At 40.1% G+C, this 19172-nt stretch overlaps 2 protein-coding genes across 4 annotated transcripts in view; both read left to right on the top strand.

Moving 5' to 3' along the window:
* The first annotated feature begins 1088 nt into the window (after positions 1–1088).
* On the top strand, positions 1089–12286 carry lrrc74b (leucine rich repeat containing 74B). Of its 3 annotated transcripts, none has more exons than XM_031849070.1 (10): positions 1089–1428; positions 2200–2398; positions 2967–3112; positions 5464–5596; positions 6327–6533; positions 8922–9031; positions 10009–10124; positions 10508–10586; positions 11965–12060; positions 12153–12286. In XM_031849070.1, the coding sequence occupies exons 1-10, from the start codon at positions 1360–1362 to the stop codon at positions 12267–12269; spliced, it is 1272 nt and encodes a 423-aa protein (XP_031704930.1). In that variant the 5' UTR covers positions 1089–1359; the 3' UTR covers positions 12270–12286. The 3 variants fall into 3 exon arrangements, with proteins under 3 accessions (XP_031704930.1, XP_031704929.1, XP_031704928.1); XM_031849069.1 differs by having other exon boundaries at positions 2113–2398; positions 10511–10586; XM_031849068.1 differs by having other exon boundaries at positions 2113–2398.
* Positions 12287–12324: 38 nt separating this feature from the next.
* Positions 12325–19172, top strand: part of nipsnap1 (nipsnap homolog 1 (C. elegans)) — a 16146-nt gene continuing 9298 nt past the window's right edge. The window contains exons 1-10 of the mRNA XM_031849072.1: positions 12325–12389; positions 13415–13500; positions 14948–15075; positions 15780–15825; positions 16153–16247; positions 16599–16669; positions 16843–16983; positions 17706–17737; positions 17840–17934; positions 18544–18627. Coding sequence (XP_031704932.1) covers positions 13421–13500; positions 14948–15075; positions 15780–15825; positions 16153–16247; positions 16599–16669; positions 16843–16983; positions 17706–17737; positions 17840–17934; positions 18544–18627 — 772 coding nt within the window. The 5' untranslated portion in view covers positions 12325–12389; positions 13415–13420. The remainder of the gene's footprint in view (positions 12390–13414; positions 13501–14947; positions 15076–15779; positions 15826–16152; positions 16248–16598; positions 16670–16842; positions 16984–17705; positions 17738–17839; positions 17935–18543; positions 18628–19172) is intronic.

Raw genomic sequence — 19172 nt, 5'->3', positions numbered from 1 at the left:
TATATATATATATATATATATATATATGTGTATATACATATATGTGTATATATATATATGTTTTTTTTTGGGGAGTGTGGTTTTTTTTTTTTGTGTTTCTTTCTGAATCAACTATTTTTACTGCAGGAGGAGAAATGGGGGATTCCCAATGCCCCCACTGTTGTTCATTCTGGATGAATGTCACCACTGTATAATTTGCCTAAACAAGATTTAGTTTAATTGGAATGAGAGCAAGAAAACGTTTGTGATGTAAAATGTGCAGCAGGAAAGCAATTGATACAAGATATAGCTTCTATATATAGCTTCTATAGATATATATTCAAAGACAAAGTATACGATATAAAAAGAATACCACTTCGATCTTTTCTAAGAATGTATTTTGATTATGTAAATGAGCACTATGATTCTGCTTGATTTAAAAAGAACAAAAAAAGGCCTGTTCTACGGTGTCTCTCATATCCTTTAGGTATGGGGGTAAAACAGCAGCGGCATTATATACATGCATGGTGATCTTCTTCCTGTTCATATTTTAAACAGCTCTATTTACCAGCACTGTCAGTCAGTGAGACTGTATTGTGAGGTTCTCCAGCCTTTCTCACAGGGCTTTTGGATGGTAAAAAAAAACATTCTTGAAGGAGTTTCTTTTTCTGTGTTTGCATATTGCTGCTGCTATGAACAACTCTGATCCGATCAGCCTCTGCTATAATGACCTTTGTTGTAATTGATTGAGGATATTCCATTTTAATGCATCAACTGCAAGGACTTTGCATTTACTAACAAATAAAGAGAAACATTTACAGAATATGTCAACACATTTGCTTGGTTTTGTTGTTCTTGTTTGTATAAGAAAGAAGCCTATAAGGTTTATTCCTGCAGCAGGGCTCGTTTAAGATCCAAGCGTGTTTCAGTTTTAAGGTCAGATTTCGATGTTGATAAAAAGGTTTTTTTTAAATCCCCCCCCTGACAAACACAGTTGCGGCAAACAAACCATTTGCCAACCCTCCCCCTTCCTGCCTCTGTAAGTGTCTGTTGTCTAGTCGGCACTCTCGGCGCCATGGAAACATGTCAACATACCAAGACATCCAAACTTTACACAAGGACTCTGATTGGTGATCTGCTATCGGGGAGAGAAGCAGCGGCCTTTCTAATGAACCCAAAGAGTTTGACCCTCCCATTGAGCATGATAGGTTGCATGAACACATACCATGCTGCTCAAGTGCAGTGCAGTGATTTCCCTCAGAGCGCATACATCGAGTCTGAAAACAAAGCAACACATTTGTAAAAGGCAGGAAAGTATATTTTGCTCAGCGTCACCATTACTCAGCGTCACAGTCCCCGGTGCATGGGAAGAAGTTGGCCATGGACACGCTGCTGCCTTCTGTGCTGGAGGACGGTGACGCAGGAAGTGAGAAGCTGCAGCTGGGAGAGGTAGGAAGCTGACCGTCCGGCCAAGTTCTGCAAACGCTTGAGCAAGGGAAGTGTGAACAATCAGGTAGGCAGCTGGAGTCTTGTCGGACTTGTCGGGCAGATTTTTCGATTTTCATGAAGTCTGACATTGACTAAGATGTAGGAGAGGGACTTGGTAAGAATCCAAAGTATGTTCTTGACCTGCAAGAGTATATTAAGAGACATCAAGACATAACACCATCTCTAGACACATCTCAGCACTTTCCTTGAGAAAGGGAAAAAAAAGTCCAAAGACCTATTTTCTTTTCATAGATCGCTCTTTTGACCTGTGTACGTGCATGAATTTATTAAATAGAGGGGACTCAGAGTGTCACCCTGAAAGTCTTTCCTCAATTACTCTTTTATTTAGTCTAATCAGGGCTGCACGCTCTACAGTAAGTGTCAGGAATACAGCAGTCCTGAAAATAACAATAAATGGCATTGCCGACTGAGAAATGAAGAGAACATGCCATAGGCCTAGAAATAAAGGGGAGTGAGAGACGGCAAACGCTGGAGAAAGATGTTAAAGGGAGGTGTGAAGAAAGGAGTAGGAGGGAAAGTAAGTAGTTACAAAGACCGGGAGGACTGAGGGATGCGAGCTCAAAGAGACACATTGATGGACTCGCTTGTCCAACGTGTAGGTTATCTGTTTTATTCTCCTGGTAGCAAATCCATCCAATCTCCTCGCTCCGGCTGCCAGCAACCGCCAGCTTTGAGGAGTCACGATGTCTTACTTTCTCATTCTCCATCCAGCGAAGAGTGAGCCGGACAGGGGTCGATGTGCGTGGGCCAAAGGACCAACGCTCGAGTCCTGACGGGAATGTGCTCGACGGAGGTGAAAGCGGGGTTGAAGAGGAGGAGGAGGAGGAGGAAGAGAATGAAGAGGAGGAGCTCGGAGGAGAAGAGCGTGTGCTCTCTGATGAGAACTACGACACAGACTTGGAGCTCGGAGGTAAAAAGGAGAGATAATAAAAAAGGGTGGGGAAGTTATCAAATTCGATGACGAAGGATGTGATGCTCCCTCTTATGTTTGAAATTGAATCAGTTGATTCTGTTCTTTTCTGTCTGAAATAATATTCCATACCAGGCTCCAGCAGTGGTTTTTTTTTTTAGTACTTTGACATTGAATCCTAATTTGATCTCGAGCAGAACATGCATACAGGACATGCATCCTGTCGCCCCACGTGTTAATCGTTTCCATCTTCTCAATCTCTAAGTGATTTCAGAAAAAAAAGAAAAAAACAGTAACTCCTACGCACGCCTGCCCACACATGTGAAGCCCTGTTCTGCATCTTAATGATTTCATCCAGGTCTTTTGTGTCGGGCTTCCTTTTCACCAGAAGTGAAAACCATCTGGTATGAATGAGCTCCCCCTGACAGGGTGAAATCAGCCACGAGGGAGTTTTCAATATCACACTCAAAAGGTCCTCCCCGGGGGGAGATTGGCCACATCTCTCCTTTTACAAAGATGTATTGATGGCGAACAATTCAGACAGCTATTGTCTTTATTCATATTGCAGATGATGAGGAGGAGGCGTGTGACCCCGCGGGGCAGACGTGCTACATGGAGGCGTGTGAAGCGTTACAGGTGACACCTGTCTCTTACTTCCTGCAGCACATGCAAAACAGCGAGCTGTCCATGATGCATCGTGGTCTGGGGCCTCAGGTACTTTAATCAAGAGTTCGGGATTGTATGAAAATGAGTAGAGGGTGAGGATTGGGGGAGTGTTGTGTATTTTTTCTTTTTGCTGAAGGGAGGTACATGTAGTCTGACATTTGGGGAAGAGCAGGGGAGGGTCTTTATTTATTTATCTATTTTCACTCCAAATGTGTAATTTATTATTGATTCATTCTATAATTTTTTTTTACTTGGAATCCAGGTACGGGAAAAAAAACATATCAGTGTCCATCAGCTGAGCCGCTCTCTGTGGCCAGGTCAGTCATTCAGTAGTAATAGCAGTTTATTTACACTCACTGTCACATTTGTGTCAGTGAAAAAGCACAAAAAATTATACCACGATCTGCTCGGCGCCGCACAACAGAAAGATAAAGTTAGCAACTACCTGGTGAACACACTGAACAGCTCCCAGAATTACAATTTGAAGGAAGAAATTGAGTCAATGTTGACTTTTGGTTCCATGCGGCACAGAGCAGCCTCCTGTGTGCAAGTCCTGTGTTGACCCACCCAACCACTCTGACCTCCTTACACGCTTCTCCCCGCCGACCAAGATTAGAAGCATATATGTCACAAACAAATGCTACCTGGGAGAAAATAAGTTTCCCCTGAAACGTAATTGGCAATTTAGTTCCACTATGTGACCTCAATTTTCAGGTTGACTTTTGCCAGGTGGCGAGAAACCTGACTCCAAAAGTAATTATAAAGTTGCTCTGTAACTGTTGGATTTGTAAAATAGCCAAGTGTCTGATAAATTCACCTTATCACTAAGGTGATTACATGCCAATGTTGTGCTCACATGTTGTTTCTGCTGCCCCCAAGTGGCCCTCCGCTTCACCTGGGCGAACGTATTCCAATTCAACCTGCCTTCTTGAAAAAGATCTACAAATATTTGATCTCTCTCTCTCTCTCTCTCTCTCTCTCTCTCTCTCTCTCTCTAAAACACTGTTTTAGACCAGCCCAGACCTATATGTTCAGTGAATGACTCATTAATTCAAAGTCACATTCCCCTCCAAAGGACTGCACTGATGAAGTCTAGGGTACACTGTGTCAAATCCAATGCAGCCGAGCTTCAAGGAGTCTTTTTCATGCATGTACATATCTTTGCATTACACTTTACATATAAAATTGAAGAAGTCGAGTCCGTTATAGATCTTGGCAGTACACATTCAAGTGGAGAGACGTTCAACCCTTTGAAGAGAGGTAATGCTGCCGGCATTGATCTGGACTCAGTGAGAGCTCATTAGGCTAATCTGAATTTTAATTTACCTCTGGGGGCAACGTCCTTACTTTTGATCCTAAATGACAGCTAATGCTTTTCACCTTGTGACCAACGTCATTATTGTGTCTACATGTTCTAGCTCTCATACAACCCAGAATACACACACACACACACACACACACACACACACACTCACACTCACTTACGGATCTACAAAGACATGATCAAAGGTTCTTTTGGCAGGTTTAGACCAAACAGGAAATCCATTACTACATGTTGAATTGAACTAATGGATCTTGCTAAGTGCATGTGTACACAACGATGCTTTATTTACTTTTTACCACATACTCCAGGAAAACAAAATTATATACTATATAGCTTCATTTTAGCCCACAATTCAATTACAATTATCTGTCTATTTCACAATAAATCAGTGTAAAATTGCTCTGTGGATGTACATCTCTGACTGAACTACATCTTCTGCAAATGTGAAAATGAATTGCCTGGAGCTCTTAGCAACCACAGCGTGAGGTTTTTACAGGCTTCCACTAGTCCATAACGCTGCAAATGAAAGTTGATAAAGTAAATCCATTCCTTAACAAGCCATTTCCCGAGGTTTCAGCCTCAGTAAAATCACTCAGACAGATACAATTGGGTTTTAAATATGTCTTCTCCTGTCAATCACGGGGCGTAAAAGTGAAGTAACAAAGTGCAGCTGCCAAAGGTTATTTGTATAATGTCTTGCAGATTGATGGGCTTCTCACATCTCGGCAGGCATTTAAACACACTATATTCTTTTGCTTTCCTTCTTTTTTTGAAGATCAAGCTAACATAATGCTTCATGCAGCCAACTTTCTCATTAGCCGTGCTAGAAACTATAATTTTCATGTTCTGCGAGCTTCATTTCTGACCCACGCCTCCACACAGCTCCCTTCTGCTTCATTTGTCTAACGCAGGTTTAATATCTCCCTCCCTCGCTCCCTCCCTCCCTCTCCCTCTCTCTCGCTCGCTCTCTGCCCACCTGCATCAGTGCATCTCCTCTTTTTAACTGGAATACAGATAAGAAAATGTACTGCAGTGAACAAAACAGAAGAAATTCACTTTGGTTGTGTGTTTGCAGGGCACCAAAGCACTGGCAGTTCCCCTGGTAACCAACACTTCAATACTCAGGCTGAACCTGCGAGATAATTGGATGGAAGGAATGGGCGGAGCTGCTGTAGCCGAGATGTTAAAAGAAAATTGTTACATTACAGGTGGTTTTCTCCATTTCACTTTTTTCCCCGCAAAAGTCCCCCCCCCCCACTCCCACGCATACGCCACTCTCACTCTAATTATACGTCATATATATCTGGGGTCCGCGTTTAATATTAGTGCAGTTCAGGGATGCTATGGAGGGATCTATGGAGAATGACTCCTGTGAGTCATGCGGGCTTTAAACTGCCTTTGTCATGCACCACTGTTCAACTTTTAGGGGTAATCCAATTTTATGAATATAATGCAGTATAACAGATTATTAGCCAACGTATATTTTAGCTGATGCTGCAGCAGACATTAGCCGACACAGCATTTTAATGGAAGCCTATTTTTCAAATGAATAGATAAACAAAAATAAAAACTCTGAAAAGTTAGAGATGAGTTGTCATTAGTTTTGCAAAAACCATAGCATTGGACAAAACAAAAAAGTTCCGAGCAGATGATGGTGCTTAATGAAAAGCTTTTGAATCATTCAGATTTAAGATGAAGTGCTCTGTATCTCTTCCCAGAGGGCATTTCCTCAAAACAGGGAAAATAGCATGTGAGAGTTATATGATTACAAATATTCACAATTTACCAACGAAGCCAAACTGACGAAAGGGAAGGAGTGACCAATACTAACTTTTTTGTGAAACACTCACTTCAGTCAGCTTCTCCTGCCACAAATTGTTCATTTAACCGGCCTTTTTCCATCCAAACATAACCTGTGTACCTGTGTGTTAATCCCAGAAGTGGATTTATCCAACAACAATCTTGGGGATTATGGGGCCAGAGCCGTCGCCGGCATGCTTAAGGAGAACAGCAGCCTGGTGAGCCTCAATCTGTCCGGAAACAACTTCACAGACTGGTCGGCTGAGCAGCTCGGCCCTGCGCTGATTGCCAACTCCAAGCTACAGCACCTCGACCTTAGCCGCAATGCTCTGGGAGAGCGAGCAGGTAGCAAAGCAATTAGTTAGATATAGTAACGGTCACATATTTTCTGTGAGGCCTTGCCCTTTCAAAGGATGGAACAGTACCCCTGGCTACCATTTTTATTAGGTTGATATTAAAGATCCACTCTGGAGATACATATTTTCACATACTTTGCATTAGCAGCACCAGATAACTGAACTTCAGAACCCAGAAAATAGAGATGTGAGGAATGAGATGACAATGAGTCATGTTTCTTTCTACAGATATCACTCTCTCTCTATCTCTCTCTCTCTCTCTCTCTCTCTCTCTCTCTCTCTCTCTCTCGCTCTCTCTCGTTGTGCTTTCTAACAGACAGTTTGCTTTTCGCACTTCAGTTTAATTTGGAACACTATACGAAAAAAGTATATAGACGCTTGATAAAACGCTTGCAGACACTAAATCATTACACCCAGATGTCGTTGTTGAACATCTCAGGCCTGACTAACATTTGACATTCCAGTTGATTGGCTGGTTAATGGCCGCCACCCTGCACTGCGCTCACATGGTGATTGCTGCTGACCCACAGCATCGTTGTATTGCACCAACACGGAATTCAGAGCATATCTATTGCATACGACTGTATCGATGATCGGAGCGACTTGTCAATCAGAAGGCAGCCACGCCCTAAAACATACCCTGTTCTGACACCATCATTTTCTAAATGATCATCATGCTGTAATGACACAGACTTGAAATTAGTGATTGAGATCATAAACTCATCTTCACAATGTTTACCAAGGTAATAAATCAAGTGAGAAGTAGGGTCATTTTCTCATATACTTCTATACAATCAGACTTCTTTTTGTAACCAGAGGAGTCGTCCCCTGATGGCCATTAGAGAGAATGCAAGTTGAGGGCACTTTTACATTGGCTTCACTTCTCAGTCCTCAAGGTTGCCCCGCCTGTTGCCTAAAAACGGCTGTCAACCTGGAGACAGCTGAGCCAGCGGCTAGCAGCTAACGGCGCTGACAGAGCTAACAGTGTTCACTTGAGGGGGAACCGGAGGGTGGGGACGGCGTTATTAGCAATAACCGCCCTATGAGCGTAGTGCAGAGCGGCAACCATTAGTTAACCGGTGGGGCACAACAGAGATACTCGCATGCACTATATGCACGCATAGACGGCCCGGCTATGTAAACAAAGCACATTTTACATTGCATTTGGTTGTTTGCTGCTATATTAATGCTCTGAATTTCAAATTTAGCCCCATTCAACTTCAGACTGTCAACAAATTTGGAAGCACGTTATTGTCTAAAATAAAATTGTATCCTGCAGCATTAAGATTTCCATGAATTTCCCTTAGAGCACAAACATATTTGGACAGATAGTAGTTGCTAAAAGCAGCTGTGTAAGCGAATGCAAAGTTATCTTTTCTGCCATATTAAATGATAAATGATGATAAATGAATATGCATTAAAGCCCTCTAAAACTGAGCAAATACTATTATGAGTGCAGTATAATTTAATATATGTGATTACTGGTATCTACTATCATTAGAATTTGGGAAAAACATTAGCCTTATCGCTAAGCAGTCACAGGACAGCAGGCAGCAGCAGACAGTGGCATTCAAAGGTCAAGAACATTTCGCCTTCATTAAAACCTCTTTCAATTATCATGTGGATGAGCTTTCCAACAGGCACCTTGCGGAAGAATGGCAAACCCGGATACAATGAGCATCTGATGTGGTAATTCAAAATAACTGTCTGTGGGAAAGGGGACACCACCTTGTCTCAGTGTCATGTGTGCGGCTATGATTCATCCCCCCATATTCAATTTTATTTCCTCCACTGCTGAAATATCAAAGGACATCCTAGTGCTTGTTGAGCGCACTCTTCCATACGGTAGAGAGAAAGTATACCAATCAAACACTCTGACATTCATGCTATGGTTTTATTGCTTTTTCCATCATGCACAGTAAGAGTGGTTTTTTCTTCTATTATTATGAACCGCTGAGTGCTGTGCACATTCTTATCCTTGGGATAAAGTGGGTGAGATGATGATGGGGATGGTTCTCTTTGGGTCTTCTGCCTCTACGGCCCTCACTCACTTGTGCTTTTAGGCTGTGATAACACACACATACACCATCTCAGTGAAATCTACTGTGGATGAAACACATTGGTCCCAGAGAGTGTAGAAGTGAGTATTTGATTTTGAATAAATACTTCTTATCAGACTTTCTTACCACTAAAATATCTTTCATTTGAGATTTTCTTCCCTGGCATCAGTCTGAATGTGAAGGATTTTCCAAAATCAGATTTCTACTATTTGAGAAATTGTCACAATCGCTTACAAACTGACTTATAATAATGGTTTATACTTTACTTAAATATTTTATGTGTGTCATAAATTGTCCTTATTTGTTTCCATCCCAAGGCAAAAACCTGGGAGACTCTCTGTCAGAGAACACAGGGCTGAGATCACTAAGTCTGGCCTGGAACTGCATTCGAGGGAGAGGAGCTGTGATGTTGGCCAATGGCCTCGGGGTAATACAGCCTGAAATCAATGTTTGAAAATATTAAATTACTTTTTTAACTCAGGGAAGACAAAAGAGGATCTACAGGTAATATACAGTGAAAGGAAATAAATGAAAGAATCATACAAGTCAAATTTAGAACTTTGCTTATGTCAGATTGAATAGCACTTTTTAAAACCAAATTTGGCCATACATCTTGTATCAGTTATGTAAACCCCATCACATAATTATTTATGGGCATGAATATCCTGCTACACCCTCCACTCCTCTGGGAAGGCCTTCCACAAGCTTTTTGAACATGGCTGCAGGGATTTGCTCGCCTTCAGCCGCAATATCATCGGTGGGGTCGGACACTGATGTTGGCCGATAACGCCTGGCTCACAGTCCAGTTCCTCCCAAATGTTTGGATGGGGTTGAGATCAGGGCTATTTGCAGGCAGGTCAAATCCTTTAACACCAAACTGGGAAAACCATTTCTTCATGGAACTGCCTTTGTGGAAGAGGCCGTCGTCATGTTGGATAAGGAAAGTGTCTTACCCAAACTGTTGCCGCAAAATTGTACTACTGTCTGAAGTATCATCACATAGTGAAGTGTCCCGTTCTCTGAACTATATTCTAGTGATACTGTTTTGAATTTGTAAACAAAACATGCATATTAAGTTTAATAATATGATTGAGGAAGATAGTTTATTGTATATCATAACATGGCTATTTTGCTTATCCCAGTGGTCAGGTATTCATTAATCCTCTCACAGCAGGAGAGACAGAGTAGAAGCAGTTTATCTTAATGACCAAGATGATCAAGGGGACGCCGATCAGTAAGCTGCACTGCCAGTTCTGATTGATTATAGTCTGAGAGGCTGATTACATCACTTCTAATCAAGGTCTTCCTTTGGTCCTCGGTTAATCATCTTAGAGATCGTGTTCAAGTTGTACTTGCATCAGAAATCTTTACCAAAGACTAATTATTTTCTGTTTTTTTGTTTAGGGAAACATTTTCCTCAGGACAGTGGATCTGACATTTAATGGCTTTGGTAAAGAAGGAGCCATTGCTTTAGGACAGGCTCTGAAAGAGAATGCTATTTTGGAGGAGTTGAATGTGAGGTACAAGGCTTTGTTCTCTTGGTATCTGGTAATCAGATTATTTTTCACTGAGTTAAAAGGGACAAAGGTTGGAAGTTCAGATCATTCTTTCGTAAATCAAAAATTTGAGTTTTACCTTGTTTGAAAAAACTAACTAATAAATCTAATAAATCTTAAACAATGTTTTTTTTTTTAAAGCTTTACCATAAACAAAGTTCAAGCAAGTCAGTTTCTTCAGCCTCTCTTTTAACTTCTCAAGCAAAACAAAGCTTGCTTCAGAAATTCCCAGTCATTTGTGCTACATGGATGAATAATGCCTTTTAAAAAATAACACTTTATGATTGCTTCCCTCACACTCCAACACAGTTTTTTTTTTGTTCTCTCCATTTTGTTTCTCACCACAGTAGCAACCGAATACCCCCTGAAGGAGCTATCCACCTAGCCATGGGCCTCAAAGTAAACAAGACAATCAAATCCCTGAATGTAAGATGTTGAAAGATTGGTTCTAGCTTCAAAGACAATGGGGAGCATCAGTGGATAAAATGGGATAACTAAATGGATCACTGTACTTTGTTTTAATGTCTTAATGTTTCTCAGGGGCTCATCTTAACTGCCTGCAACAAGTCACTGATAGAAAAGAAGTTATGGTGAAGATGGACATTGAAATTGAGTTACAGCTTGAGCATTTAAAATTGATTAAATTAGCACTCCTGCATTGAAAATAGAGTTTGGGTGTTTGGTGAAAGTCTGAAAACTCACTATGATCTGGAAAACCTAGGCAGTTCAAGATTTAAATCAGTTGGTGAAAAGTACCAAAGTTCAAAGACACAATCCAATTTGCATTTGCATTAGTGGCAGCTAATTACTGACATTGTTGTCAATTGCTTTTTTTCTTCTTTTTCTTCTGCATCTAGTCTATTTCTATGTTTATTTGTTTGATATAGACAGTAAATCACACTAGTGTGTGGATGTGTTAAAAGTAGTCTATAATTGCTTGCTGGATAGCTGCTGGTCAGTTCTTAAAGGAATAGTTTGACACTTTACTTGCTACCTGAAACATGCTTACTTGCCAAGAGAAGATCCGTACCATGCATATCTAAATATGAAGTTACTGCTAGCAGTCAGTTAGCTTAGCATTTTTGCACTTCCGGTGTAGGTACTACTCGGGGTCCTGCTTTTACAGATGACGCTCACACATTATGATTGGCTGAATGTTGGAGAGATCAAACTGTCTCGCATGGGCGCCCATAAGTGCTGCCCCTATTCTGCGTCTGTTTGGCTATACCTTTCCAGTTACTGAACGCTAACGTTAGCCTAGCTTTGATGCCATCCGGTGTTACAATCTAGCCATGTCCATGAAAAGAGCCGTTGTTCAGCATAGTGCGAAGGTAGGCTACCTGGTCAAACAAGCGGGAAGTTGTTTTTACAATTTCCATACACAATTTCATCTTTGAATTAACTTTTTGAGACGAGAAATCAACTGTGACGATTTTGAATACTAAATTATCTTTTTTCACTAAATAAAGGAAATAGAATTTGTTATTTGTGAGCTTTATTTGTTTGGGGGATTTTGCAACAAATGGACAGAGCCGGGCTCGCAGTTTCCCTCCGTTTCCTGTCTTTATTAACTCTCTGCCAGAACGCACATTAGTGTGTTTCCCAAAATGCTGAACTATTAAATATGGCTATGTCTAATAGGAGGCTTATTTTGAGATGACATAAGGAGAGGGAGTCAATTCTAAAACTCCATAATATCCTTAAAGTGTCTTTCATCACAATTTTAACAGAAATAAAGCCAAAGTAAAGAACCCAATCTGTGGCAGTCTGGACATATTCTTACATAATGTTTGTCTGTGACCAGATGGGGAGGAACCCCATCCAGAATGCTGGGTGCTATAGGATCCTAAAGTCTCTACAGGAAAACCCAGATTCAGCCATGGAGAAGTTAGACTTTTTGGTAACTCACATATTCCACCCCTCTAAGAGACTTTCTGTGAATCTTCTTCTTTTGAAACTTATTCACGCTCTTTTCTGTTTCACTCTCTCTAGGACATCACAGTGAACCAGGATTTCGAAGATTTGTATACGGCAGTGAAAGAAATATTCCCCGCGCTTGTAGTAAATCATGGGGGCAGAGTTGGCGCATTCAGAAAAGCAAAAGCGTGAAAAGCGTTACTGTAATTGCTGTACTTTTATGCCAGGAAAGATGAAACGAGTCTCGTGGACGTTTTCATTGACAGATGAACCAAATGATGGAGACATGCAAGGATATCATTTTTAAAAGATGTAATTTTTTGAAAAATTCCTCTGAATAAAATGCATTCATAGCAAATAAAACTTGTTAAATACCCAATCAATTTATTTAAGGTTATTCAGGGATAGTTTGAATAACACAGTACTGCATGTGTGCGTGCTTAAAATATAGTGTTAGAGTCATTGAACACAGGCATACAATACAGGTATTGAGTATGATTCTTTTTAGGTATGATCTGATTTGATGTTATATAATGTCAGTGGGTAGAATGATGGAGGGGATCAGAGAGCACCGCATTGTGTATGAAAAGATGTGAAAGTGGGTTGAACAAAAAGGATTTAAGTACTGCATGACTAGTCTAATAGAACCCGCTTTGAAAGAATGATCCACTGTTAGATAAGAGACCTGTTTACTGCAGCGAGACAACTCAAACACTGTTAGATACAGTAAGCTGTCATTTGGAGACATGTAGCGCTCCCACATACACCCAAAAATGATCTGCCATGACTGAGCCCAGTCATTTCATTGCATATTATTAAAGAAAAAAAAGCAACTTGAGTAATATAAGGCTACGTATGTATTTGTATAACATCATAGACATTGCTAAAGTATTATTGCTGTTTGGTGACATATAAATATGATATCCAAAGCATTAAGGATGCGAATTATTATAATAAAGTTGAATAAAACACAGGTGTTAATCATAGGCTACAACTGAGGCACTAAGCTGTTTCTGGTATAAGATTTCAAAACGTCTTTCAGCAACAAGGTAGTTTTTTTTCCTGTTAAGTTGCTCATTATCTCAACTAATCAGGTCTGATCGATTGTGCGCATTGATCCCTTTGTCCTGCGTCACAGAGCCACGCGTGTGTTTTTAAATCTCCGCTGGGCTCACCATTATAAATACATTTTACTTACTTACTTACTTACTTACCATTATCAGGGTGATCAGGGTTGGCCATCAATACATCACAGACGGGTCGAGTAAACATTAACCAGCCCAGTGTGTGTGTGTGTGTGTGTGTTCACGTGTGAGACCAAGTCTTTTACTTCACAGAGCAACATGGCGACGACTATTACCTCTGTGTGGGCTAAAGGGCAGAAGCTGTTCAAGTATTCTGTGAATCTGAACCAAGCGACCAGGTAAAGAAATTTACTTTAATGTAAGGAGCGCTGTTACAGTGATGCTGACGGTGCATTTTAAACTTGAAGAAAAATGTATATCTAAATGTGACTCTCAAAAACTAAAACATACTTAAACAGACTTCTCTGTGTTTGCTGTATGGGACATTAAACCAAGCTTTAACCTCTTTGTAACTGTCGCTTTTTCAGCCCTCACCTTATTAACTTCATATTAATATTTGTCTTTACTCAAGTGTAACACATTATATTGTGAGTCTAAATGATATGGTGAATCGATGCGTGCGTGTATTACATAATGCTCTGAGGAGTTGGGGTCATTAATAACAAAACAAACAGGCAGTTTGCCTTCTTTGTTTTTTTGCTGGACCTCTGAACTTTGTCCCATGAAGCTGACACTGAATGTAACCGACCTTATCTCTGCCTCCACACTGTATGCATTTCCTCTGTGGCTGGCTGTTTTCAAAAAACACTCATTTCTGGCTTGAATGCCAGGCCTATTTTTGTTGTTTTTTTTTGACAGGGAGCCATGGGAAATGCATTTCTAATTATAGTTCCCAATTAAAGTCATTGGCCCTTAAGAATATTAAAAAGAGAAATCTGGCTGACCTTGGAAGTTTGTGGATTTTAGAATAATAAATAAAGCTTTGGAAAATGTTTGTGAATCAAAAGACGGCCTTGAAAGTGACAAATATAAGTAAATAAATACACAATAGAGCTCCCAAATCCATAAGTGGGCATGTACCAACTATTCTCTTTGGGCTGCTCTTGGTTCAACACTTCACACCCGGTGAAAAAATTCACAAATTCAGATTAACGTTGACATTGATGCAACTTTAAAATGGTTTAAAAAAAAGTGAGTTTATAAGTAGCTATGAAGGTCATTTAAAAAAAGTGTGTTGGAGCTGTTTTTAACAATCTATATATACAGTATATATAGCTCTGTATATAATATTGAACTTATTTTAATATCAATTTGTTTTTGTGATTATGAGCCATAAATATGTAATGTATAATGTGGATAGTATAACCGGTGGGTTAGTCATTGTTTGCTTTAGTGCTCACTAACTTCAGGACAGTTCCTTAAACTCGTATTTCTCTGCTCTCTAACTTTGACAGACAGTTATTCATGTTGAAATACTAACTGGAGCTCCTTAGATTGTAACAATAGTTCTTAAAGTGAATGATATTCCCCTTTTATTTCACTCCAGAGTGGGTGAGAAGAAGTTTTATGCTGAAGACACAAGCAACGGCATTCAGCCCACTCACTCATACAGTATGCATGTTTTGTTTTTTTTTGTATCAAAGGATATTAGCATGACTATCTTTTAGCCCATATGTCACGCATATCTCCACCATCCTTTTAAGTTTTTATTTTTTTAATATCGACAACTTTTATGTTGTGGCTTTGAGCCTTTGTGAAACTTTCTTTTATCTTGTTTCTGTGTAGGAGTTTTTCAGAGAATGGCGACAAAGGCTGGCTCCGTTCCATATTTGAGCACAAAGTCGATGCCAGGAAAGATGCCCACTCCAACCTGCTGTCAAAGAGAGAGACCAGCAACCTGTACAAAATCCAATGTAGGCACAAGATCTTTTACTTACTTTTCAAGTGGCAGCGCATGTTCTTTAAAGCGTGAGGCTGCAGGAGGCTGAACACAAGTGAAGGTGATGCAGTCACATCATATCATAATGAAGGGGATTCTGTCTCGTGTCTCGACAGTCGAACATCCGTTTGTTCCTGAAGAAAAAAAAAAAGGGCAAAATAAATAATGTTCATTAAATTCAATCCGGAATGGCCTCAGTGACCTCAGAGAATAACTGAAAGTAACACGAGAAACAAACAGTGGACTGCAAATGTAACAAGTCCTTATCATACATGTGAAACGTATAGGCAGCAACAAGTTATTCTAGTGTGATGTAGCCAGTCTGTGATGTTTTCAAGGCGACATCCCACATTTATTTCTCCTGCTTTTCTTTAGAGTCTGTGGTGATAACTGTGTCTGTCTCTCGCAGAGAAATCTATCGTTCTTCGCAGGGCTTTGATCTTTTTTGGTGGCGTACGTCACACCATGTAGGGATTTCAATTTGAGCACTCTATCAGCCGTAGCCTATAACCTATTGAGAGCGAATCAGTTTTGTATATAGAAGTCTTCGCTGAATCGGAGTGTGAAATTACTTTGTTGAAGACTTTGATGGTTGCTTGTATTTAAAAATGAAGAAAAAAAACAAAAAAAAAACACCCATTTTTGAAAAGTCTGTCTGTCTCTCTTTTTCTTTTTCAGTTCACAACGTCAAACCAGAGTGCCTGGAAGCATACAACAGTCTAGAGTGAGTGTGTTCACTGCTTTAAAACATTCCCTGCATTAACTGCACCAGTCAGGTTAAGTTCTGTCAATACTATATTAAAAGAAACTTTATATACATCCATACAATCTCAGCTAATAAGCTTCCCACATTCACAAGATGGACATTATTCCATAGTATTCTTCAGAGTAATTTTGCGTAAAATTGAAGTAAGTTGGAGACTTGTGGACTTTACGCTCTCTGGGTGCCCTCTAAGTTGGTCGTTGTGGTGAAGTAACAGCATATTTATAACTGCTGCTGTCACACAATGTGTGAAGAATTTTTGCATCTTCTTCCGTGCTGCCCCTTTAGGGCCGAGGTGCAAAACAGGCTCCATCAGGACCAGGATTACCCATGTGAGGTGGTGGGAAGCTGGAATACCTGGTACGGAGAACAGGACCAAGCTGGTAAGCGGGAAGAAATGACAAAAAAATGGTGATAAGAGTCGCCTCTTGTTGCTCTTGTCTCTGCTTTTCCGTCTCAAGGCCTCATGAACGACACCATTTGATTCAAGTAGCTGGCTGTAAATTGTTTGGCAGAGCATCACAGAGAAATGTACTGACACTATAGCAGATGACTCACCTCCAACACTTCTCCTTGTACATATGATCATTTACAGTGTATACCATACATTAACAGCACTCGGTGACAACAAGAAGTGATCCCATGGTGAGGGAGGCGCTGTGCGTCTGTGTTGTGTGGGTGGCATCAGTCCTCACGCGGTGCTACAGTGACATCTGCTGGTTTGTTCCTCGCAGTGCATCTATGGCGGTACAGAGGAGGCTACCCATCGTTGACTGAATGTCTGATGAAGTTGGACAACAACAAGGTTGACTGAACTGTTTCTTGCTATTTTACTTTGTCAGACAGAATAGGAAGTTCAAGAAAAGGCTGATATTTTAAGTGCAGCTTAGAATATAATTTCACACTGCAATAGAAAAAGCACTGTGTAGTATATCTTTGTATATTCTTATTATACATTTTTTTTTTATCTCTCTTCAGGAGTACAAAGAGTTTCGGAGAGAGAGGGCTAAAATGTTAATTTCAAGGCGAAATCAGCTCCTTCTGGAGTTCAGTTTCTGGAATGAACCCGTGCCCAGACCAGGACCCAACGTCTATGAAATGCGAACCTATAAACTCAAGGTACCCACATATATTACACACATTACAATTGCATGACACGTGACAAGTATCTGAATATAGCTCCATTGATTTTATTTGAGTTCTAAGAGACTTTACACAGTTAATCAGTCAGTTCTCTCAGTTGTGTAACATGTATTTTTACTACAAATATAACACAAATGTAATGCCTCTCTACATAATAAGACTACAGATAACATACAGTTGCAGAGCTTATTAAACTCTAAGGGTTTACAAATGAAATGTTTTCTGAAGATCTCTATAACTGTTAGGAGTACAGCAATTGTCCTCTTATCTCTCTTTATCAGCGAGGCATATCTCAGCTTTTAGATCAGCTATTGACAAGACGCATTTTGACTGCATTGTTTTTGATAAACAAGACGTTGCAGCACACATTAATGCCAAGAGGTTTGCATGAATGGAGCAGCGCACCTGATAAAGTGGTTGAAAACACAGCCATGATAAAAATCTGTGTGCAACCAACGCTCTGTTCTTCCTGCATGTGGGCTCATATGTCACATTGAGTAGATTGATCTGTGTAAAATAAATAAGATATGAATGTGCTGTGGGTGAGACTGTGCTGGTTTATATACAAGCACTTTGGCTGATTAGGCTGTATGTGTACATGTAAAATAAGTGTCCTGTTTGAAGGGATCGTGGTGCAATTTATTTAATGTCCTATTTCAGTTCAAAGCTGTGTCAATATTTGACCTTGTGTGTTTCAGCCAGGAACTATGATTGAATGGGGAAACCACTGGTAAGGCTCAACAAGCTTCATTTTCCATCGTAAACATGAAGTATTATAGGTGTTCAGGTCATCATTACACTCCTGAAAATAAAATGAAATGTCTTACAACAGGGCGAGGGCGATCAAGTACAGACAGGAAAACCAAGAAGCAGTGGGCGGGTTCTTCTCACAGATCGGCGACCTTTATGTTGTTCATCATTTGTGGGGTGAGTGTGTAACGTTTTTTCAATAAAATTGACTTGACTCACCGTGTCAAAAAAACAAATGTATAACAACCTGAGACAATTGTGAATAGTCCAGATAAAGTAGTTTTACACTTGGCCACTTGTTTTTTTGTGATATGCAACCATGTCAATCTTTGACCTGTGTTTCAGTGATGTTGTATCGAGCAAACACAGTAGCATGGTTAGATGCTGATGTTGACATATGCTACATGAGTGTCAGAATGACTGGCCCCATTCACGAATGACAGCCTCTGACCCATAAAATAGGCAAATTAAATACCCATAACTATGTAAAGTGTTACCCAAATGTAGGCGGTTTTAAAGGGATTTGTATAACTTTGTATGAGTTTGCTTATAGCTATTTTGCCTCCTCTGTGTCTCGTCAAATTGAAAAAAGTAAACATTCGTTTGCATGTTTCTTTGGCTCCAGCTAAGGTTTAATAACCCAGTTGAACATTATTTGTGCTGCTAGAACAACAGTTTCTCTGAAATCAATTTCTTAAGAATGTTAAAGCTAAATGTTTTGTATGAGCATGGCATGAATTTATTCACACTTAATGTCATATACGGTTTGGTCAACTGTGTTTACAGCTTATGAAAGCCTCCTGTCCCGCAAGGAGACCAGGAACTCTGCCTGGCTGAAGGAGGGATGGGATGCAAATGTATATTATACAGGTAGGAGAGATGCAAACCAACCACACACATACTCTCAAGAAAAGAAATGCACCATTAAGCCAAAGGTGATTTAGGGATTTAGATCAATCAATGATTGAAGTTGTGCTTTACCTTCATTTGCTGTTAAAATGATAGCAATAGGAAGTCAGATAGGAGCTATGAGCTACATGTGAGAGTATTCAAATTGAATCAAGATGGAAATCAGATATTGTTGTTTACAATATCAGTGAGTCAACGGTTTAAAAAGACAACTTGTGTATTGAAATATAAAGTTTACTGGACTATCAGATGAGAGTTCAGGCAGAGATCAGTGCATATAGTCTGTGGAAAGGAACAACATAAAAGTATTATCTGGGAAAAACGTCTGAACAGTGAACATGATGCAATGATGGCATTCTAATGAACACACAATGCGTGTGCTGACCTGTAACACATTGTGGGAAATAATGGGAATTACATCATAATGGTCTGAAGTTGCAACTGGAAAAGTTATACTACGTGTGTGTGTGTGTGTGTGTGTGTGTGTGTGTGTGTGTGTGTGTGTG

The sequence above is a fragment of the Anarrhichthys ocellatus genome, unplaced genomic scaffold (genome assembly GCF_004355925.1).
Source record: "Anarrhichthys ocellatus isolate YVR2014 unplaced genomic scaffold, GSC_Weel_1.0 scaffold9, whole genome shotgun sequence".
Taxonomy (NCBI): Eukaryota; Metazoa; Chordata; class Actinopteri; order Perciformes; family Anarhichadidae; genus Anarrhichthys; species Anarrhichthys ocellatus.
This window is presented reverse-complemented; position numbering and strand designations above follow the sequence as displayed.